General features: G+C 34.9%; 1 protein-coding gene across 2 annotated transcripts in view; it reads left to right on the plus strand.

Moving 5' to 3' along the window:
* The window catches only part of LOC150103482 (regulation of nuclear pre-mRNA domain-containing protein 1B), a 202,048-nt gene that overhangs the window by 64,024 nt on the left and 112,358 nt on the right, over positions 1–25,666 (plus strand). For both annotated transcript variants that reach the window (XM_090397488.1, XM_090397487.1), the window contains exon 5: positions 17,251–17,357. In XM_090397488.1, the coding sequence (XP_090253614.1) occupies positions 17,251–17,357 (107 nt within the window). The remainder of the gene's footprint in view (positions 1–17,250; positions 17,358–25,666) is intronic.

Here is a 25,666-nt window from a genome sequence, read left to right on the forward strand (position 1 = left end):
TGTCTGCTCTACTTCTCATAACTTTGCATCAATGCAAACAACTGTATATCACCATTTAAGCTCTTTCCAATGTCATTTACATTCAAATTAATCAACAAAGGTGCCATAACAGATTCCCCCCCCCCCAGGACATATCACTAATGACTTTCCTCTTCTAGGATATCACTCCCCCATTCACAACTTGCTGATACCTATCAGACAGCCTATCTCCAATCCAACACACTAATCTACTATCCAACCCCATCTGTTCCAGTTTAATTACTAATTTGTCATATGGAATCTATTGAAAGCCTTTTACAAAATCTAACTATACTACTGTATATGCACTTCCCTTCCCCCCTTGTCCAACGTATTCATCACTTTGCTATAATAAATAAGGGATTGCTAAAACACAATCTTCCTTTAGCAAACTCATGCTGTCCATTAAAGAGAATTTTACTGCTGTCCACCCAGTTCTGAATCCTTGTCCTCACTAGCTTCTCTCGACCATAACTTCAGACAAGCAGATTGGCCTATAATTTACAGCCTTAGTCTTATTACCCCCTTTTATGAAGTGGAACAATTTTGCCATCTTTCCACTCCTTTGCAACCTGGGTTAATCTAAGACTCATGTTAAAAATGTATGTTAAATGTGTTGTTAACTCCCTGGAACATTCTCCCAAGACGATATATCATCAATTCCCATAGCCTTGTTGACATCAAGTTTACTCAATTCCTCATATATCTCCTGCTCACTCATCTTCAGTGATTCCACCCACCATTCTCACTGCTCCCAAGTTCTGCATCATGTTGCAATCACAAGGATGGAATACCTTAATGAGCTGCTCATTAAACACCTCTACTATATCCTCCTCAGTGTTTATCATTCCCCCATTGTCACTGACCAACATCATCCTCTCATAATTATTCTTTTATGTTGTTTTATGTTAAAAAATAGCAATTTGTGTATGAGTTTCTGTGAATATCCGTTACAAATAAGTTGTTGAAGTAGAGTTTGTAGTTCTTCATTAAGTTTTTCTTCATCTCTTATGATAGAGACTGTTCTTTTTTTTGAGCATATTTATAATACCCAGTTTTGTGATAGTGCAAAGAAGATGAGTGAATGTAATTACTTACCTGTATGAGTAAGTTTGTGGTATACACCAGGTGAAAAGTCTTTTTTAATCTTTTTTGGAATTAAAACATTTAGGAAGAGTACTTTTCTCTCACTTTGTAGTTCCCAAGTAAATTGTACTTTTTAGTAGAATGAGTTTGTTAGATGAAAGGAAATCATGTATATTGGCAACACTATATTTCCAGTTAATGAATGTCATCTACATATTGCCATCAGATTGAAATTTGACATAAGAAAATGTTTTTCAAAATTTTCCACAAATAAATTGGCACATGGAAGAGATGAGAGCTGCTCATTGCAAGGTCAGAAAGCTTCGTGAAAATTTTTCCATTTCATGTGAAGTAATTGGAGTGGACACAATGTTTGAATAGCTGAGATATATCAGGAGGGAACAGATCATCTATTAGCTCTAGGACTTCATGTACAAGGACATTGGTGAACAAAGAAATAATATCTAGACTAGTTAGAATGTCTGATTGCACAATGGAAGTTTCAGTTGAACTCTGAACACTTTGTTCAGAAACTTTTATGAAGGAATCTGTGTCTGATGTGGATTTTTAGTAGATTAGAAAGATGCTTGGATAAAAGATATGTAGGTGAACTGATACCATCCGCAGTCAGTCTAAGCGGAACACCTGCCTTGTAAGCCACGAGTTTTAGTAGCGAAACTGGTAGGTTTCAATATCTTTGTAGTTATTTATGACCAAATAAAACCCATTTTTATTTCTTATTATACTTATTTGCTGAAAGTCATCATGATCAGTTAACTTGCTATGTGAAAGTCTCAGTATTCTTAAACCTTATCAATCGTTTTAACATTTCAGAACAAATTTGCCTTCTATATGAAAGCATCTGAAGAACAAACTAAAACAATATGAACTGTTAGAAATCACTTATTAGACTGATAAATCTGATGAGTGATTTAAAATAAACAAAATTTACTGGGCACATTTCAATGTGCCCAATAAATTAAATAGAAACCAAGGACTTGGTTTCTATTTAATTTGGTATGAACTACTTCATATCTTAATTAGTATATTTAATATTCACAGAAATCACATACAGAGATTACACAGCACTGTGTAGACTGCACATAATGTGCCTAATGATACATTTTTTGGAAATGTTTGTTTGTGTTAAATATCTTTCTGAAGATTCTGTCAGCCATGTAGACAAAACATGTCAGAAAAACATTCAGTTTTAATGAATTACGAGAGAGAGGTCTGGACAGTTCTGATAACACCTAGAACAAAAACGATATTAAAAACAACTGATATAACCACAAGAAAGAACATAGTATCAGTGGCTGTATCAGTTGTTTTTAATATCGTTTTTGTTCTAGATGTTTATCAGAACTTTCCAGATCTCCCCCCCCCCCTCATAAAAAAAAATCTTCAAGTCAAGGTTAAATATTAAGTTGATATATGAAAACAAGTGTCTGGGTATTTAACATTCATCTGTGCGTGTTCACCCAAACATACATATATATATATATATATATATATGTATGTATGTATGTATGTATGATGATTCATTGCCTCGGTTGAAATACATATTGTAAAATAGAGTTGAATGACTTAAACCGAGAGTTAGGTAAAAAAAAAGGGGGGGTAATAGTAAAACATGACTAGTTTCTTATAACAGCTTTATAAAAGAAAAGAAAAAAACACTAAACACTGAAGGTTAAAAAAACTATAAAAAATTTGTGTACACACACACACACACAAATGCATATACAGCACAAATACTAACATACATACTTATATGAAATAATGATGATTATGCCCTGGAGACTTATTTTATTTATGATTCATTTTTGTATTTAATTCTGATATTATTATTAAGAGAGGCCTCCAAGGAGTCAAGGACTCATCAAGGTAAACCACATACTATACACGCCAGCTATCATACTTATTCTTGAATTCATTCACACTATTTGCACTCACAACATCCAATGGCAATCCATTTCAATCACTCACTGCCCTATGAGAGAAAAATCTATTTCCATATATGTAGTTATCTTAAGTTGATAGATGTGTTTGTTTTTCATTACACAGTCTCAAATGGGGAAATGAAGTATTATTTCTAGTTGTTTGACTTCTGTTAATGGAGAAAGAATTGAGGAAGTTAGCATGTTCAAGTACCTGGGATCTATTATTAATGTGAAGAATTACTGTTCAGAAGATGTCAGTAGAAGATTAGGAATGGCTAAAACAACAGTCAGAGACTTGTCTAAAATCTGGAAGGATGGATCTGTCTCCATGGGAACAAAGTTCAAGATTTTGGATGCAGTTGTTTTTACAACAGCAACTTATGAATGTTGAGACTTGAAACCTAAAGAAGTCAGTCTGTATAATCCCAGTGCTTCACAAAGCCCCCCCCCCCTCATGTTAGTCCATTCGGCTTGATTTTGGGCTGTTCTTGACCAAGATCTAGTATAGAATCTGTATATTAATGGCATTTATTTCACTGTGTTAAATATGTCATCTGCATTTAGCGATATCTACTAGGCACAGGATTAAGAAACAAATCTTTGACATGGATCAGGTAGAGCTCAATTAACTTGACATCTGCCAAGACTTGAGATTTCTTTATAGATTCCCCCTCCCTTCTGACGCCCACGCAAAACCTTTATTTTATGAACTTTTCCTCTTCTTTATGTCTTTTAAACACTTTCTGCTGGCATCTCTGTAACAAACCAAAAGAATTACATCAAGATGAATTTCCTTTAATTTATTTAGTTTCAAATCTATTTTGTCAGATTGTTTCAAAATAAAATAGTTTTGTTACCTTGTAAGCTTATTGGAGTGCACATTGACTCCAGGAGCTATTTCTTTGAACTGATATCTCTTATAGCTTCTCTGCAAGTACACTGTTGACTTCAAACAAATTTGAACATATGGATATCTGAGGGTAGATTTAGAAACAAAGCAAGAAATCAAAGACTAGAGACCATAAATTTGAGAATTCTAAGGAAAATCAGTAGAATGGTTACATGGCAGACCATATTTTAAAAAAATAAGGTTATTAAAAAGAAACTTTGAGTTATTTATCTTGAAGAATTTGAACAGATCTAAGGCAAGATCATGTGATTTTTTAATCTAATAGGATTAAAGATAAGCAAAACAGCAGGTATTTGTGGCAAACATTCTATGAATAAAATTGTTAACTTTATTACTGGATGGGCAGGCTTTGTTACGTCTTGTCTGCTTTGCATTCCTTACAGTTAAGTTACTAACTTCCTTTCTGGTCATTCCCTACGTATCATTGTAGATGGCTTCCTCTCCTCAGATTTCCTCATCACTGCTGGAGTTATCTAGGTCTTTGTTCCTTCAACCACTCTCTTCCTCCTTTATATAAATCACCTTCACTTACTGATTTTAAATAGCTTTTCATAGTTCTTCTGATGAGTGCAATTCATTCCCCTACTTCAGTTTGACAAACTTCGTGAATTTCAATGCTACCAAAAATAATTTTCTTATTTCTTGCAAAGAAGATTTCACTTCATTTGTATTTGATAATATCCAGATCTCCAAACATAATCAGATTTCTTACTAAAAGTAAAAGTCAGCCCAACACACAAACAGCCATAGCCTCTTCGCCTGCCAAAAAACTAGGTATGCTCATTTACTCTAGATACTACTTCTTACCTTTACAACTGTTGACATTATACAAATCCCAATCAACTTCACTTTGGAATATGCCTTACACATTTGGGGTAGTATGCTATTCAGAAGAGGATAATCCAATAACTGATGATCCCCCCTTCCTCAGCGATTAACTCCATTCTCTTTCTCTCTTCCACTACCTTATGCCTTTTATATAGGTATTTCTGTGTGGACATCTGTCAAACTGGCCCCCCATCATTCTTCCAATCCCTTGCATGATGAATAACAAGAACAACTGCTGGTCCAAATCCATTTACTGTCCAGCTTAAAACCAACAAAACCTCCATAATTCATTTTGTATTGACAATACCTTTTGGTTGGAAGGACTCTAAACCGAGTTTTAACTCGATTTAGAGCATGAACTGTCATCATGGCTTTTCAGTTGAATGCAAGTTAGCTGATTTCGTGCCAAGGTGGCAGAGTTTTTTCTTTCCAGAAACTTGGGTTTTCCATTCCATAAAACAGACAAACTGGCCCATAGAACACACACAATTTAAAGCATAATATACTGGCATTGTAGCCTTAGTTGCTTTGGTCATATTTTTAAACAGTCATCTTTGGAGAAACTTCCCTCATTCTGACTTCCCCACCATCAGCTGCCTGAGAAACACATCAGTAGATTCCTTTTCTTCTTCAACCTCTTTTCCATAACACTGCATTGATGTGGTATGATGTTTGCAACCCTTCACATCTGTGTTTGAAATTTAAATGACAAAAATAAAAGATATCTATCAAACCCACACGTGCAAGATTACAAAACCTATAGCACATGGTGCAGCATGTTGGAAAGTGTTTAAAGAAAAGAAGGAATCTACCAATATGTTTCTTAGGTAACTGAAGGTTACAGTTTATTAATATATATATATATATATATATATATATATGATAAAGAGCCAAGAGGCTATTTTTTTTCTAGCGGTGTAAATTAAATTAAGGGGATAATAAATCCCTCATTATTTTAAAGCCAGATATGAAACTCGGAGATCGAAATATAAGAGTTTCATGCTGAAGAACTATCGGCAAGTCCCAAGCGTAAGTCAACACCTGGTAGTACAACACTAGGGCAACTCGGAGCAAAGGTGGAGCAGGCTCCATCACTATCCTTAATATTTTCTCATAATGTAAAACGCAGCTCCTAGGAGATGTATTATGTTTTACATTATGAGGAGAGGCACTACCTAGACCGGTTTTCGACCTTTATTGAGGTCTCATCAGTGAGTAGGTAGACCTGATTAATACCAAGGTTTAAGTGAAATGAACTTATATATCCCTACTATACGAATTTCCAGAACGGTGTACCCATATATTATTACTATGATAAAGATCCAAGAGGTTATTAGATTATTAGATTCAAGAGGTTATTTTTTTCTGGTGGCATAATTTAAGTTAAGGTGATAATAAATCCCTCATTATTTTAAAGCCGGATACGAAACTCAGAGATTGAAATCTAAGAGTTTCATGCCAAAGAACTATTGGTGAGTCCCAAGCGTAAGTCAACACCTGGGTAGTACAACACTAGGGCAACTCGGAGCAAAAATACATCTCCTAGGAGCTGCATTTTACATTATGAGAAAATATTAATGATAGTGATGGAGCTTGCTCTGAGTTGCCCTACAGAGAAAGAAAGGTTACCATTAGGAAGGCGTGTTACTAAGGTGTCTAGGAAGGGTAAACTATTGTTATTTTCCTTTTCCATCGTAAACTGGATTCTTGGATGTAGACTATTGAGATGACTGAGGAAGGAATCTAATGTGTCTGGACCATGAAATTTTGAAAAACGAGCCGTTGACTCTTCCCCTCTAAAACCTTCTATCTGGCTAAGATATGTAGATGATGTATTCTCTATTGGCCTCATGGCCCAGACACCTTAGATTCCTTCCTCAGTTACCTCAATGATCTACATCCAAGAATCCAGTTTATGATGGAAAAGGAAAATAACAATAGTTTACCCTTCCTAGACACCTTAGTAACACGCCTTCCTAATGGTAACTTTTCTTTCTCTGTATATAGAAAACCTATTCATACAGGCAGATACATTAACAAACTCTCCCACCACCACCCCTCCCAGCACTATAGCATTGGTAAAACTGCCCTTTCAACTGAACTCAAACACATACACAACACCTTCCTTTCCAATGGCTATAATGACTACAGAATTAAAAAAATAATCAAGTCATTCCCCAACCATCTCTTCAGAAGGACTTCAGAAATGCCATCACCATTCCTTACATCCGTGGTACTTCAGAAAAAATAGCCAGATCATTAAAAAAGTACAACCCCTCCATACAGCTTTTAAGTCCCACTGTAAACTTGCTACCCTTATCTGCTCTACTAAAGACCAGCTCCCTCCTCTTTCAGTGCCTGGTGTATATAGAGTACCTTGTTCCTGTAAACATGCCTACTTCGGACTAACAGGCAGGTCAGCATCCATCCGGTTAGAAGAACACAGTTCTTACATCTGCAAACACGATTTTAGTCAATCTGGCCTTGCAGACCATGTTTTGGATACATTCCACAGGATCTCCTGGGGAAAAAACTACCATGCTCCACCATAGTAAATTCAAAAAAGAAAGACTATTCTTTGAATCTGCATCTGCACTCGGGAATCAACCTAATTTAAACAAATACGGTAGCATTAAACTTCCCAAAATTTGGGAAACTTTAATTATCAGAGATCCCTCTTTACATCCCAGGCCATCTGCAAATGCCCATAGAGGGTGCACCACCTAGATAGAACTTTAGTTTCACTTTGTATTGTATTTGTGTGTGTGTGTTGTTACAAAAAGTTTTTGTAATCCCCGAAGATGTCTCTGTGACGAAGATGAAATTTTGGAAGTATTAAAATTAGTTTTAATCCTTTCTCAGTGCTGTTAATATTCCATTAAACCTCTAACATGAAATGCAATCTTAATGTTACCTTTAAAGATCTTGCAAAACTAAAGAACCTATTCAACTCCTCCAAGGATCTACTTCCTTCCCTGGCTTACACAGGGAAGGAAGAGGGTTCATATTTCAGGTGAAATATTCAAGGTCAAAGCGTGTTAGATTTAATTATAGTGTCAGAGGGGGAAAGGGGGTTCAGTTAAAGACATAACTATCCTACCTGTGGTTAGTGACAGTGATCATGTGATACTACTCACTTGGGAAGTGGTTAAGTTAATGAATGCTCCATTCAGAAAGGTTACAAAGCAGGAAATTATGACCAACTGATGAGTATGCTGGGTTCAACACAATGATATCAGTTGCTGGATGGGAAGAATATTGACAGTGCATGGGAAGCATTTAAAAAATACTTAAATAATGCAATATCAAAATGTGTCCTGAAAGGTTCAAAGAATAAATAGGGTAGGAGTGAAATAGACGTTATCTTATCAAGCAAGAGATTCGTAAGAAAAGGATGATGTGGAAGGAATACCTTGTGCATATGGATGATATCCACTATGAAAATTACAATCTGCAGGCCAGAAGAGTCACAAGTGTTGTATGGAAAGCCAAGTCAGTATGACAAAACACTGGCTCTGCCACTAAAACTAAAGACAAACCCCTAAAGAATTCTGTTGTTATGTTGCAAGTAATGAAAGAATAACTCTGCTGAATGCAAATGGTGTGAGTGTGACAGATGCAGAAGTGATTGTTCAACTAATGAGTATCCATTTAGTTAAAAGCTATCAACGTGGTGTATGCAACATTGAGCTTGCTGCTACCTTTTCACTGGATGAAGAAATTGAAGGTGGGTGAGGAGGAGGAATTAAAGTTGTTGCACAAACTGAATAAGAATTTAGCAATAGGGATTAACGGGATTCCAGCATGGATGCCAAAAGAGTGTTTGGCTGACCAGGCTCTATAATCTGTGTCAGAACAGGGAAGATTCTGCAGGAATGGAAAGAATGTATGGTAATTCCATTGCACAAGGGTGGTGCAAAGAATTATGTATCCAACTATCAACCAATCAGTATCTCAGGAGTGATAGTGAAGATTTTGGAAAAATTGGTTAGGGCTACTTCGCAATGAACAGCATGAGTTTACTAAGGGAAGGTCATGTTTTAGCAACTTGCTCACATTCTATAATAATGTTACCATTGAACTAGACAAGGGGAATGGATACACCATGATACTTTTGGATTTTGCTGAGGGTTTTGACAGAATACAGCATGGAAGACTATTGCATAAATTGGAGAATATGCGTTTGGGTTATAAAATATTAGTGTGGTTAAGAGGATGGCTGACTGACAGATATCAAAAGGTAGTATATGGGTTATGTGAGTCTGAAAAATTTAAGGTATCTAGGGGTGTACCACAAGGATCAGTCCTTAGTCCACTGTTATTCAATTTGTACGTTAATGACATTGGAAAGGATTTGGCAGGCAACATACAGCTATTGCTAATGATGCATAGATAGGTAGAGGGATGAAATGTGTCTGATATACAATACTTGAAGAAGGATTTGAATAGGTTGGAATTGTGGGCATGGGAAAATGGATGTCACTTCAATTTCAGGAAATGTAAAGTCATGCATGCACTTTGGCATGATTATGTATCCAATGTCACATTATATTGGTGGGATTATGCTAGTAGAAACTGGTCATGCTAGGGATCTTGGAGTGTTAAGAATATAGGAAGTTGAAATTCAGGGACCATGTAGCAAAGATTGCAAATAAAACTCAAAAGATAATTGCAACGTCAAAATGAACTTTCACATGTAAAGATTAGGATGCCATTTTTCTCTTTACAAGGCCTTGATAAGACTTCATTTGAACTATTGTGCGCGGGTCTGGTTTCTGTTGTGATTCTGTTACAGTGGAGAGAATGCAAAGGAAAGTGTTAAAAAATGATATCTGGATTGTGGAATACTGATTATGAAGACAGTTTGAGAATTTGTAGATTGCAGGCACTAGCAAACAGGAGAAAAACGGGTGATATGATTAAGATGTACAAACTTCTGAAAGGGTTATACAGTATTTCAGTTGATGGAGTTTTCCATTTTGTGGAAGAGTGGGGGAAAGATGAAAGGTCATCTGTTGAAGCTAAGAATGCTGTCAAGAAAGGGGGCAAGATCTAGATTTTTCTTTCATGGAGTGGTGTGTGATTTGATTGGATTACCATTGGATGTTGTGTGTGTGTGTGTGTGCAATCAGTGTGAATGAATTCAAGAACAAGTATGACAGCTGATGTGTGTAGTATGTGGCCTATCTCGATGAGTCCCTGACTCCCTGGAGGCCTCTCTTAATAATATTTAATACACCTGTAGCTTGCTATATATAGGTGAAACTAGATGTATGAATGCTATCTGAAAAAAAAAAAAAAAGAACATAGACGACACATTGAAATTAATAACCTTGGCAAACTGCTGTGGTAAATAAGGCTTTTCTGATCATACCCTGGATATTCTATACAGAATTGGCTGGAAAGGCACCTTCTTTACATCACACTAAAACTTGGTATGGAACACAAATTTTACCAATACTGTTTTTATTTTGTACCTCCAAAGATTCACAAGACTTGTTGCAATAGACTCATCTTAGACAACACAAAGTCTATCATTCCACTCCCATTCACTGTCTGCATATTCAGATCTGAGCACATTAGTCCACATATGGCATGATCAGGGCTTTATACAATGGAATCACCACTCTTTTATCTCTGTTGGTCAAAGTTCTTCTTAGTATTGCAGCATTTCTCTAGGTTACCTTTGCAATATGTCCTCTAAACTTCAAATTATTATCAACTACCACCTGAAGAACCCTTGCTTCCTCCACTTCTGGGATAGATCCACCAGTAGAGTATGCAGCTTCCCATCAGTGGATCCCAAATTTCAAAAACCTTTCATATAGTTGCATTAAACTGACCCCTACCCCATTCATTTACTCTTCTGTTCAGCTCATTTAAATCCTCCTGAAGTGCTACCATATCAGCATAATTACTAATAACCCTTCCAAGCTTTACATTATCTGCAAATAACTGATTATTTCTCTTAATCCAGTGACTAATATCATTGACATAAAGGTAAACAGCAAAGGTTCCATTACTGATCCTTGTGGAACTTTGTTTGTGACCCTTTTCCTTGATACTGCTCCCTCCCCCATACACTACTCTGATATCTATCAAACAGTCAATTCCCAATCCAGTTCATTAACTTGATATGTAACCCCATATGTTGCAACTTAAATATCAACGTATCATGTAACACCCTATGAAATTTATTTGCAGAATCCAAAAATATGGCAGTATATGCCTTCCATCATCATCATCATCTAAGATGTTTAAAAAGCAAGCAAACTACTGAAACAAGACTACTCCTTAACAAACTGTGCAACTGCTCTCCACCTGCTCTGTCTTTATACTGTTTCCATAATCTTTTTTTTTTTTTTTTTTTCATTTCCAGTTCCTGTTTGATTTCATTAATCATCCACTTTACATCAAATCATATTATTTTTTTTTTCACCTGGGGAATGCAATTTGCCATTGCTGTTAATAAATATTTCTTCACTAGTCCCCCCCCCCACCCTGCACTGCTGATTTCTCTTCCTTGCAATTGTTCCATCCATATAACTTCCGCCAGCTGATTTCTAAGATTTTTTATAGTCGCCTGCTGTATAATTCCATATCAGTTCCTTTCTCCTTGGTATTTTTTATGTTTATTCTGCCTCCAAGTTACGACTGCATAGTTATTTTCACTAGTTGGTGAAAAGGCTGACATCTCAGTTAAAACTAGATCTGATGCAAAGACCACTAAAATTTTGATCCTTATATTCCCTCTACTACATGTTACCTGAGATATTTGTCCCATAAGAATTCCAGAAATTCCATTCCCTTACTGCTGTGTGCTGTTTCCTCTGCCCAGTTTATACTGTTATAGTTAAAATCACTCATACTGATCATTCACTTTGTACTCACCAAACTGATTTGTCTAAGCAGTTTCTGCTCATCACCATTGGCCTATAGCAGCATCACACTAAATATCCTGTCCACCTCCATCTCACACTATACACTTTCAAAACTATTAGTGCCATTCCCTTCCAAATTCTCCATCTGACAGGGTCAACTCATCACATATCATAAGTAACATTCCACCATCCTGTATGCCCTTTCTATCTTGCCAAAATATATTACATCCTCCTACTTCTATTCCTATCAAGTCATCATCTATTCATCATGTTTCACTGATTCCAGTAATCTTTAATAAATTTATTTTAATCCTTTATCCAAGTGTAACCAAACAAAATTTGTGCCTGAAGTATCTTCAGGACTGAGGCAGCTCGTGGTAAAGGTGGACTAAGCGCTCATCACTTGTCTTAGTATCTCCCATAATGCAGAGCACATCTCCTTGCAGACATATATAATGCTATGCATTAAGGGATGGGCCACCCAGATCGGTTTCGGCCTTTATTGAGGTCTCGTCAGTGGGAGCTAGACCCAGAAGTGGTGATACCAATATGGAAGCAATGGAGAAGTCATTTACCTATATGAGTTGCCAAAAGATGTCTCACCTTATTATGAAATTACTCTGGATTTAGAGAAAAATGTTTGAAGTTTTTATTCCAACATATTTTAATATTCCATTAAACCTCCAACATTATGTTCTCATAGCACTTAAGCCTCAACACATGATTTGTTTAATTTCATCGTTATTGATTATTCGGTGTATTCAATTTTATTCTGTAGGTTATTTGATTGTTTCATTTCTTCATAACCTGTTTTGATTCTTCAGAAATTTTGTCTTGTTTCTGTTCTGTGGTACCAGCTATTTCAAGAATGTAAAAGGTTTTGGGTAATAATGTTGTTACTTTCTGATTGATCAACATTGTCATTTATAAAAGGATTTTTAAATCTGTTTAGTTCATGTTGGAGTATATCTTTTTTAAATTAAAGATACCAAGAAATTATATACTCAGTTTAATCCTTTATCCAAGTGTAAGCAAACAAAGTTTGCGCCTGAAGTATTTTCAGGACTGGAGCAACTTGTATAAGGAAGCGAAGACTTCGCATCACTTTCCTTAGTATCCCATAATGCAAAGCACATCTCCTTGCAGACACGTATAATGCTATGCATTATGGGAAGGGTCACTACCCAGACCGGTTTCCCTGTAATAAGTGCGAGGTTACCTCTCCAAAATCTTGTGGGATCCCCCAATAATGAACTACCTGCGGGATCAAAATCTCAGCATTGTTCCCCTCAGTAACAGGCTAACCCTGTCACTGAAAAGAACTCTCAGCATTGGCTCTACCCCGTGGCAAGCTCACCCCACCACCGAGCAGAACCGCTCATATTTCATTTGAGGGGTAACAGCACAGCCATGCCTCAGTTAGCTTTATGGGCTACAGCATTGCCATTGTGGGAGGTACATACTATTGCACATAATGCTCATCCAACCATGCTTTAAACTGATTCATTGTGCCTACATTCACAACACACTCAGGCAATGCATTCCACTCACTAACCACACAAAGAACCTACTCCTCACACCCTCCTTATACAGTTTCTGATCATAGCCTCTTGTTTTACCCCACCCCATCTCCCATTTTATGAAGAATCTCCTCCATGTCAACTTGATAATAACCCCTGACTAGCTTATATGTCTCAATCATATCCCCCCTTTCCTCCTATTCATGAGGCTCTGCAACTTACATTCTCTCAATCTGTCTTCGTACTCCATATTCCAAAGACCATTGACCACCTTTGTGAATCTTCTCTGGACCCTTTCCAGCATATCCCCATGACTATGAAAACCCAGCGACCAAATCTGTGCACAATAATCCATATGAGACCTGATCAAGGCCTCATACAATGACATCATAACCTCTTTTTTTCTGCATGTCATAGTCCTCTACATCATTGCCATTATCTGATGTGACATCTTCACAACTTGTGCAATGTGGCCCTGAATTTCAGCTCCTTGCCCACCATCACTCCTAGATCTCATCTCCTCTACTTCCTTTAAAGTTTCTCCATCAAGTGTTTACTTTGCAACATAGAACTGATATTTCCACTTACCTGCCCATTCATGCAATCTATTCAAGTCTTCTTGTAAGGCATATCCACTTGATTCTGCATTGCTCTCCCCAGTTTTGCATCATCTGCAAACAGCTGCATATCACTAGTTAAACCCATCCCAATGTCATTAACATACAAATTGAACAACAATGGCCCCAAAACTGACCGCTGCTGCACACTACTAGTGACCTTTCTCTTTCGGAATACCACACCCCCATATACAACTTTCTGATACCTATCCAACAACCAGTCACTGATCCAACTCAGAAGTCTCTTATCCAATCCCATCTGTTTCAATTTATTTGAGAGTTTGTTGTGTGGCAGTCTATCAGAAGCCTTTGCAAAATCTAAGCACACCACTGTATATTATATTCTCCAATAGGGGTTAATCCTATCTGTATGATGTATGCTTAGTTGCATGTGTGTTTCTGACCTGTTTGCCAACATTGTAGGATGATGAAAAACCTGAGTTTCTGGGAGGAAAAATCCTGCCGCCTCTGTATGAGACTGGCTAACTCATCTTTAATTGAAAAGCCTCAATATAGGTTCCTTGCATCATAGACAGGGTTCAAACTCAGGTCATCGAAACTGACCGAGCTACAATTCTTTGTCTACAATACATAAGACAAAATTGTCATCTTTTCAAAAATTGCATTATGACCATTTTTGATTATTGCATTATGTTTGTTGATCTCTTTCAGAAATGCTACCATTTGATAGAGCTCTCAATATTGACTGTTGAAAATTCACTTCTATAGAGCATGTTGAAGGGAAGAAATTGAGAAGGGAAGCAGAAAGAAGTACAGAACATTAGGTTAAAAAACAATGTGAAGAAATGGAAAATTATGAGAGAGTGGGAAAGTATGATCTTTTATATGAAAAAGCAAGAAGTATGAATCACAAGAGAAATGGAATTCGAGCTAGAGACATAGAATATAAGAATGGAAAAATCATAACTGAAGAAGATAAAATTCTAATGAGATGGAAGGAATACATTGAAGATCTATATGACAAGGAAAATAGACCAAATGAGTTGCCATTAGAAGATAAATGAAGATGATCTAGGCCCAGAGATTTTGAAGACAGAAGTAGAAATGGCCATTAAAGAACTAAAATGTGGAAAGGCAGAAGAAATAGATGAAATACCTGCAGAATTCCTGAAACAACTTCAGAAGAAAGGAACTGAAGAAATAACCAAATAATAAATTTAATTTATAACAAAGGAGAACTACCAAAAGATTTTATGACCTTAATATTTATACCTATACCAAAGAAAAGTAATGCAGTGAACTGCAAGGATTTTAGAACAATAAGCCTCATTTCCCATACATCAAAAATACTTATGAGAATCCTCACACGAAGAATTGCATCTAAAGTGGAAGAATTTCTTGGAGAATGTCAGTTTGGTTTCAGGAAGGTAGGGGAACGAGAGATGCGATTGGACTGTTAAGAATACTAAGTGAAAGAAGTCTGGAAGTGAATAAAGAAGTTAATATCTGTTATATAGATTTTGAAAAAGCTTTTGACTTTGTAAAATAGGATAAGATGGTGGAAGTAATGGAAAAGATTGGAAAGACAGAAGGCTAATTATTTCACTATATATGAGACAAATTGCCATGGTGAGAGACATATATGGTACAACAGAACCAGGTATCATTGGATGAGGAGTAAGACAAGGCTGTTCTCTGTCACCAATTTTGTTTAACATGTATTCTGAAGCAATGTTAAAAGAAGCACTGGAGAATTCGGAAGAAGGAATAAATATTGGAGGTAGACAGATATTTGCAATAAGATACACAGATGACAAGGCATTACTATCAAATAGTGAAACAGGACTACAACATCTGTTGAACAGATTACTGGAATCCTGTATTTATTATGGAATGAAAATTAACATCAGAAAAACAAAGGTAATGAAAGTAGCAAGGAAAGAGGCAAATATGGATATCAGAATAAATGGGGAAAAATTGAATCAAGTAAACATTTAAATATCTAGGAAGTGTTATTAACAGTGATGGAAGATGTAAAAGTGACATAAAAGCAAGAATAGCGATGGGAAGAGATGCCTTTAATAGAAAATGGAATTTATGCAGAAGTAAAATGGATAGAAACCTAAAGAAAAGACTAATAAAATGTTTTGTGTCGAGTGTTGCCCTCTATACAGCTGAAACTTGGACATTGAAGAAAGATGAAATTAAGGTTTGAGATGTGGATTTGGAGAAGGATGGAAAAAATCAAATGGACATATAAAATAACTAATGAAGAGGTCTTAAAGAAGTTTTGTTAAGGAGGATAAAAAGAAGCAAGGGAAACCGAGTAGAAGAAGTCTGTTAAGGAGGATAAAAAGAAGCAAGGGAAACTGGATCAGACATATTCTGAGAGGGAATGGAATCATCAGAGATGCCATCGAAGGAAAAATAGACGGAAAAAGACCCAGAGGAAGAGTAAGGAAAACAATGCTAGATGACATGATGAATGGAGACAGGTACTCAACCTTGAAAGAGAAGGCTCAGAACAGAAGAGAGTGGAAGGAAAATTTCTGCTGCTAATAGAAGAACCTGCTCAATTGCAGAATACTCAAGAAGAAGAAGAAGAGCATGTTTGCCTAGTGTGTATTTCAAGTGCATGCATTGTAGTACCATAATTTTTAGTCTTAGGTTCTGAAGCAGTAATTGGGCATTTTTATTTGCAGAATAAATCTAAATAATAATAATTCCTATATGAATGACTAAATGGAATTTTTTTTTTTTTTTTTTTTTCAAAAAAAAATTGGTTTAGGATCTCTATCAAAATTAGACAAAGTCTGTGCAGTACATATATGCCAAAAATGATTCTAGATTCAGTTATGATAAAGAATGTACACGAATGCTATTATGAAATACACTAATGCACTATTTTATGTTTCTTCTACATTCATTTTCTTTTTGTTAGATTTTTTCTCTCTTAGGAAAGTAAGTTATAAATATTATATTAGAAGTTTATCCAGTATAAAATTTATATATTAAAATCTGAGATATAAGATTTGCACCTGATGACAATCTTTTATCTTCATACATTTTGTTATATTATCTAATTTTTGGCATAATATTTTATGCATATATGCAATTTTTCATAGTATGGCTCCATTCAAGAATGATAACATTTAATTTGAATGTAAACAACTTATTTATATAATGAGATTGAAGGACATGAACACTTGCTGATAATTGACTTGACAACCTAAATTTCTATATAATATAGAAAGTGATTCATAAAGTTGCTCACAGTTGTTAACCATCCTATCATAAGCGTTATCTGATTTCAAAATAGCCAAGTTATTTGGCATGACAGGCCATTGAGCCTAATACAAAAGGGAAAGAGATGAGATGTTTGCTATGTGCTTTCACTGCATAAATATATTGTGAATGGATTATATATTATTTTTTTATAATTATGTTATTTCATTTGTATGCTTGTCAATTTTCTTTTCTTTTTAGATGAGATCTCACCAGTTTTGAAGAAGAAAAAAGTTGAAATGCTTGTGACGTCTTTACGAGAAGAAGCAGAATTGAGTGCTAAATCCCCACCTGGAGATCCTCCAGATGTAAGTAGCTTGCAGGCAGGATTCCCAATCTTTTCCTCAGGGGGATCCTAATACTGTCTTGATGCTACTTTGTAGTTTGCAGAATACCTACTGTATTTGTTTATGCATATATGCAATTTTTCATAGTATGGCTCCATTCAAGAATGGCAATGTAAAATCTCAATGTAACTTAAAAATACCAAAGCGCCTTACATCGATTTTTTACATAGGTCAAGTCCCATGAGAACTATAAAAAACTTGTTTGTTTCTATGTATATTTTGCTAAATATTAATATAGTTAACCCTGTGGGAAGTGAATGTATTTACTGTTTTAACGTCAAAAACAAAGGCAATGCTTTGCCATTAGAACTTTGTATATAATTATGTGTAAGAGTGCAGGAAAGTTGTTTACTAGTTTTGTGTATGAGAGAAGTGCTTACATGCTCTGTGTTAACACCTTTAAAGTTAGTATCTAAAAGTGCCGCTAGATTTAGAGAAGTTTCCATGGCCCGAAAAGACAAGAGAAGTATCAAAGAGGTCTGCTAGTTTGAGACAAGTTCCGTGCCTGGCAAAATACGATCAAAAGAATACACGGAGGAGAACAAAGAGCGGGTCAAACTTAAAGGAAGATAAAAGAGAAATGTCGAATTCTTCAGAGTTTACTGCCCTTAGTGCAAGGTCCCGAGATCAGAGAATAAAAGGAGACTGAGCCGAGCATGAGGGGCTTCCAGACATCAAGAGAGAGTCATCAAAAGTCGCAACTAGAGGCAGTTGGAACCAGAGCAGAAGCAAGCTGAGACTATAAGTGGAGTCCGAACCAGAGCAATGGTGGCAGAGAACGAAGGGAGGCAAGGCCCCAGTTACAAAGAGGAGAGCCGAGATCCAAGTGCCAAGAGAGCAAAGATGAAGCGCTATTACTGAAAGGAGCCAGAGCCAGTTGGCGGCAGTTACAGTCATCGCCGATCAGTGGCAGAAGTGGCAGCAATTAAAAGCAGAAGTTCCCGAAGTAGGGATCCAGAGGAGAATTTGCCCGTATGCTGAAACCTCTTGTATATGTACTATTCAAGTACTGCAGATTGCAGTCAAAAAGTCCGCTAATATCCCAAAGTGATACTGCTGTAGCAAGATACTTCTGAAGGAAGCCTAAAACTCGAGATGAAAGAAAAGCCATAAGGACTTTAGTAAAAGATTCTTGACTGAATGTGCGAAACAGAGCCTCTGTAAGTTACTTCCCTTTGTTTATAATCTAGCAGATATGTTGTATATGGACTGTTAAGAATTAATTTAATAGTAATAAGAAGTGTCCATAAGAGAGTCAATTGGCATGTTAGAAGTTGATATCTAATTTGTAAAAATAACTTCTTTGTGAGTAAACTAGAAGTTTAATAAGTTGAATTTTTAAGCAAAGAGTAAATAAGTTTTAGAATTAAAGAGATTATTTAGTGTTGAAGTGAAAGGGTTCTAATTTTATGCTAAAGATTTTTTAGATGGGTAGAGAAAACAATCTCCGTGTCGTTTGATTCATGTATATTTCATATTAATGTAAATAAATGTTTTAATTATTTGTTAAAAGAGTGCTGCCTGATCCTTTATTTTACAACTGCACTGTTCCTAAATAAAACGGACTTGTGAGTGGGAAACAACTAAGGCATTAAAAGCTCAGTTTTATTACTTTAGAACCATGACTGTTTATGTAAAATTTGTTGAAGGAAGTTACGCTAGTAAGAGAGAGAGAGATCTATCAGAAGTTTTATTAAGTCTTATGCCGAATATTTGATATACTGATGGCGCAGTCTGACAAATAAATTTTTCAGTGTTCATAGGCATACGACTAATAAATACGGAAGGTGGATAAACATAGTACGCAGTAGAATAAGTGAGAAAGGTTACGAGAGAGAAAGCGCTATATAGGGCACTGCTAATTAGAATAAAGTAGATAGAATAACGGCATGATAATAATAGCAACAAACAGCATATTATTACAGTTCATTCAATTTTTGCTAACAAAATTTATTTAGGTACTTTCTGGGGGCAGACTACAAAGTTAAGACCCTTGCTGAGAATGACTTGTTCCACCATAGACAAGACATGCTTGAATATATTAACAACTGTTTTTTCATTGAAAATTGATTATGAGGTTTTATCTTCTGTATTTTGCCTGACATTAAGCTATCAAATTTTTTAATCGGTGTAGTTTTATTATATTCATAAATTCTTTCTTCTTGTCTTTTGAGAATGGAAGTTACATTTTTCCAGAGATTAATGTCAAATTTATTTTGAAGTATATTAACAAGGAGTAATTTTCTGTTCTCAAGAATGCCAAGAAGATGCTTGGTATTGGCAATGCATTCATTAAGTAGCACTATTTTTGTTTTATTATAAATTCTAGGTATGGAAACTTTCTTTAAAGTGAATAAATATGGGAATAATTCCAGGCATTTTACACCAGTGTAAAATACTAACCTGTTGACACCTTTGTAACAATCTGTCCAGTTCTCTAACGTATCTGTAAATAGCCTCGCCATGTAGGCACACTATAGAAGTATGTAAACTTTACTGATTCATGAATATTTGATTTAAGTTTATAAGGCAGAACACTGGAATAAGTTTATAACATTTATTTACTTAGTGACACGACATTTCATCCCAATTGCACAGGATTTCTTCACGTGCAAATAAACAAACTAGTAGGCAAAACAGTAAAGGACTAACAAAGGTGACAATTGTTATGCAGTTATACAAAAAAGACTGATGTTTTAGAAATTTAAAAAAAAAATCTAAATATTTAACTTATATCTAACAAAACTTACAATTTTAATTCTTATTTATGCATAGATCTTAAATAATGAGGTTCTTGCTGATCATTATTTACAATCTATGAATGGGTACTAGTTTCAGAATCATCTGATGCTAGAAATAATTGTGAATTTACCTCTCCAGATTCATTATATTTACAAATTTCATTTCTGTACTTTTCAAACACTAAACAGGTAAACTCTTTTCAGTATAATGAAACTTATTCTCCTAACACAGTGGCTTCAGATAAGGTGAGAGAAGGAAAGCTTTATTAAAAGGTGCTAAGAAAAAGAAACAGTCTAAGGAAATTTCTGTGAACTTAATTGAAGATGTTCCAGAATCTGAGTCCAAGGTACAGTCATGTTATTTTTGAAAAATAGAAGAACTAAAACCATTTCTTAGTGAAGGGGTAGAAAGACAGCAGGAGACCAGTTGTGAAAGGAAAGGAATTTCTGTTTAAGATGATATCTGATTTAACAATATCTGAGAATCTTACAAATAATCAATCTTTCTCTTGCAAATCTAATGGTCTTGACAGAAATAAAGCATCTCAAAAATGTTTTAGATGCAATAAACAACTTGGTCATTTTGCTAAACACTTGTTAGGGATAAACTTTGTTTTCAACATAAGAAATCTGAGAATTTTGGAAAAAAATTATTCCAATATATCATATTTGCAAGAACAGAAACGTCAAACTATTCATTAAACATGGTAAAGCTAAAGATAGCTCAAACCCTGAAAGAGAATTTGATGTATCATTAACTCTCTATTATGCTAATAGAGATAATCCTTTGACAGTTCTATAAGGATTTATGGAAAATGTGCCTTTGTGAAATCTTACTGGACACAAGTGCACATATTTCACTCATTATAGCTTAACAACATCCAAATTACAGTTTTAATGACATTTCATGTTTATTGAAAACATGACATTTCAGTTTTAAGTTATCCAATTAAGCTCAATAGCATATTTGAATCAGAATTTTCAGCTGATAAGCAAATAAATTATTTCATTTCAATTCCTTGTTTTCTTTTAAAAGTTTGTCATCCATTAATAGTTCTTCCATGTACAAGTAATATTTGGAATTGATTTTCTGAAACATCTGAAACATTATGCTTTTGCATGTAATTTTGTTGATGGTACAGTGTCCTTGTGTGGACTAGAATACTGTTTAGGCAGGACATCAGGTGACAAAGGAAAATTAGAGCAGTCTCCTGAAGTTTTTAAACACACTAATGATAATGATCAAGTGTTTATTATTGAGACTCTAAAGAAAGATGAGAGGAATACATTGAGGAAATAAAAGAGAACCTAGTGAAGAATTCAATGGAATCAACAAACACCACTGAAGAAAGACTGAATAGAATTCTGAAATTATTTAAATCTACCCTCGATCTAAGATTTCTCTTAAACTTGAAGGCCATCAATAAGGTTTTTGATTTCCTTCTGTTAAGATTGAGGAATTATTGATGTATTTGGAAGGAGCACAATATTTTACAAAATTTAGTTTAAATTCTGGCTACTTTCAGATCCCTTTGAAGAAAGAAGACAGAAAATACTTTGCATTTACTACTAGATGGCAGATATATCAGCTATGTAGATTACCACAAGGTGCAAGAAATTCTGCTACATCATTCCAGTCTTTAATGAATTCTGTCTTATTAGATATGTTGGGAAATGGAGTCATCAGTTTTCAGGATAATCTTCTGATTTATTTAAAGGATCTAGATAGCCATTGTAAAATACTGTGGAATGTTTTAAAGAGATTAGATGAAGCAAATCTATCTTTAAAGTTCTCTAAATGCCAATTTTTCTTAATAGAAGTTGAGTATTTGGGTCATAAAATCAGTAACAAAGGAATTATGGCAACTCAGTCAAATGTAGAAGGCATATTATCATCCAACCTCCAAAAACAGTTAGGCAAGTTCGTAGATTCATCGGCATATTAAATTTCTATAGAAAATTTATTCCTAATTTGTCACATACTAGTAATGTATGTGACAAGGAAAGGTGTTAGATTCAACTGGATGTAAAGCTCAGCAAGAAGCATCCGACAACCTAAAACTGGCATTAGCTAAAGTTCTAGTTCTCATTTATCCTAAATTTGGTGAAAATTTTTCTTTCTGCTGATGCTTCAAATGACTGCATTGCTGTTTCTTTGTTAGAATAGAAAGAAGATTTTAAGCCAGTAGCTTTTATTAGTAGGAAATTATTAGGTCCTGAATTGAACTATTCAACCTTAGAGAAGGAAGCACTAGCAATAAGTTTTCCTTTAAGAAAATTTAGATCCTTATTGTTAGGACAACCTATTAAAATAAGATCTGAACACCTTTGTCATTCCTAAGTACTATGAAAGATAAAAATCAACGTATAATTAGGTGGGCACTGGAACTGCAGGAATATAATATTGATGTTTCTTATATTCCAGTAAAAAGAAATATAGTAGCTGATTACTTATCTAGATCTCTAGGATATGATGATGATGAATCATCTAGAGATAACCATTTGAAACAAGATGAAGAGAAGTCCAAAATTCATGTTATTCATAATATGAAATAGGAACCTAGTTCACAAATCTGGGAAAAGGATAGTATTGTTCAAGCTCAGAAAGATGATCCTGTGGGGTGAAACTCAGATAAATTTTTAAACCTAAGATTAAGATGGATTACTCTTATCTGGACAAATGGAAAAAGGAAAGGTGAAAGTGAAAATATTGGTACCAACTGAAATTATTCTGCCAAGTCACAGGAATAATTTCAGTTGGTACCAATATTTTAATGAAAGACAAACTGCAAAGGCTGTTACAAGAAAGTTCTTGAATATGATTATTTGTAGATATGGAACTCTCAGATCAAGGAACAAATTTTACATCTGAACTGTTGTTACAATTCTGTAAATTACTTAATGTTAAAAAGATTTTTACATCTTACCCCCCCCCCCTCCAGTTGAATGGTATGTGTTTCTGAATAAAAATATAAAGCAAATACTTTCCAATCTGTCAAACACTAAAATGAATGATTGGGACACATACCTTTCTCAAGCATTATTTGCATGCAGATCTGCTTTTCATTCTGCTATCAAAGAAAAAAAAACATCTTTTTCTTTATATGGTTTTGGTCCAATCTTTCCTAATGAACGTGTTTCATTCATAATACAGGATACAATAACATAATTGAGCACCTAGAAACAGTAGTAGATAAATTTTTCACTACTCATAGGTTAGTAGATGAACTTAATTTACTTATTTCATAAAACCAGACAGTATATTAATCATTTCAGAAAGTATAAGTCATTTGCATTAGAAGATTTAGTATTGTTAGGTGATAAATCTAGTATAAAAAAGGTAGGGAAATTGGGAAGCAAAACTTCAGGTCTATATAGAATTTTAGACCAATTTTCTTCAGTGCATTTTAGGATTCATGACGTGAGAAATCCTAGTAAAGTTATAAATATATACTCTGATAAGTTAAAAAGGTACTTTTTGGGAAGTAAAAATGTAATTATCTCAGGAGACAATATCAATAAAATACTGAAAGATGAAGGTTGTTTTCCTGATACTAATTGTGCATCTCATTCACAAAGAGATAGTTAGGAAAGGGAATAGTTTCAAATATACAGGAAAGTAGAAAATTAAATTCTGGTAAAACAAAACATAATCATGTAAGAAATTTTAAAAACCCTAAAGTACATAATTCAGATAATGTACTTTAATGTGATAATTATAAAGACTCCAATATGGATGAAATAGTAGCAGAATATCATGGATTAGTTAACTTAAAATTAAATAAACCAGAAGAATGTGAAAATACCTCAAATTTAGTTAGTGAAAATAAAGAATCTCGGCCTGTATAATTTGTTTCTGTAAATTTAGAACATAATTTAAGTGAAATATTTGATAAGTACAGAAATGAAATTTGTAAATAGAATAAATTGAGAGAGGTAAATTCACAATTATCTCTAGCATCAGATGATTTGAAACTAGTTCAGATTCAGAGATTGTAAATAATGATCACCAAGAATCTCCTTTTCTAAGCAATAATACAAAATGCTATATTCAAGCAATAGATCACAGGGAAAAGAATGAGTAGCTACAGTATTCAACACTAAATACAAGGCTAATCTTCTTGAAAGGTAGGAATTATCAAGTAGAGTGATGTGGACAAATATCAGAATGGGGGAACTGGACAATGAGACTTATTTCTGTCTATGGTACCGCAGAAGGTTCTACTAAGGTAGAAGTCCAGGAATTTTTGGAGGGCTTAGAGAAAGCAACTGACACAGTGAAAAAGGAAACGTTAATCCTTGTTGGGGATCTAAATAGCAGAGTAGGAAATGATTTTAGACATACAAAAATATTTTGAAAAAATTGGAGAAAAGAGCCAAGCTAATAATAATGGCAAATACCTGTTGGATTTCTGCTCAGGACATGGACTGGTTATTATTAACACAATGTTCCAACATAAAAATGTGCACAAATTCACATGGAGAGAAGAGGCAAGAATAAGAAAAGTCTCATTGACTATGTTATTGTTAATAGTGATGTTTTCTAACTGGTGCAGGACACTAGAGTGTACAGAGGATTTGAAATTGGAAGGGATGACCATTTACTCTTGAGCAGGATAAAATTCAATTTCATACTGAAAAGAAGAACATGTAAGAAAGTTTTAAAGCGAATAAAAGTTGAGCAGCTCTCAGTTGTGAACTGTAAACTAAAATACACAAGCTTTATTCAAGAAAAAATGAAACAGTTTGAGAACAGGAACCAAACCTTGGACATTCAGTTACAAATCTTGAAGAAAACATTGATTCAGCCAGAGAGGCAATGTAGTGAGGTTGTCTGCAAGGATAGAAAAGTCAGGACTCCATGATGGACCCTGGAAGTTAAAGATGCAGTGAAGGAAAAGAAGAAAGCATATTGAAAGTTCCTGACAAATAAGTCAGCTTGTGCTCTTAGAGAATACAGAGACAAATGTAAGAGAGCAAAATACTGTGTAAAACTAGCAAAAGTCATGGGAAGATTTTGGCAAGAACATAAAATATAAATATCAGGAAGGTGGCAAAATATTCTAGAGGCTATTGACAAAACTCAGAAATGGAGGAAAGAGTAAAAAAAATTAGATGATAAAGGTTACAGGAAAACTGGAAAAAAGATATCCTTGATGTATGGAGTAATTACTTTGAAAAATTGCTAAATGAAACAAGCTGTGACAACACAATGGTCAAAAACACTTAACAGGAATGCAATCAGGCATATATATCCATACTTGAAGTGGGAAAAACCAATAAATGCCTAAAATGTGGAATGGCAGTGGGAGTAGGTGATATTCGACCAGAAATGCTGAAGTATGGAGGTATAAAAGTCTTGCAGTGGCTGCACTGCATAGTTCAGAGGCAGATGAATTCCAGACGATTGGAGTAAAGCTCTCATAGTACCCATATACAGAAAGGGAAATAAAAATGAATTTGAGAATTACAGAGGTATTTCCCTACTGAGTGTTCCTGGTAAGATTTATGCAAGTATACTTGAGAAAT

Source organism: Typopeltis vanoorti, chromosome 9, assembly GCF_054136105.1.
Source record: "Typopeltis vanoorti isolate ZY-2024b chromosome 9, IOZ_Tvanoo_1.0, whole genome shotgun sequence".
Lineage (NCBI taxonomy): Eukaryota > Metazoa > Arthropoda > Arachnida > Uropygi > Thelyphonidae > Typopeltis > Typopeltis vanoorti.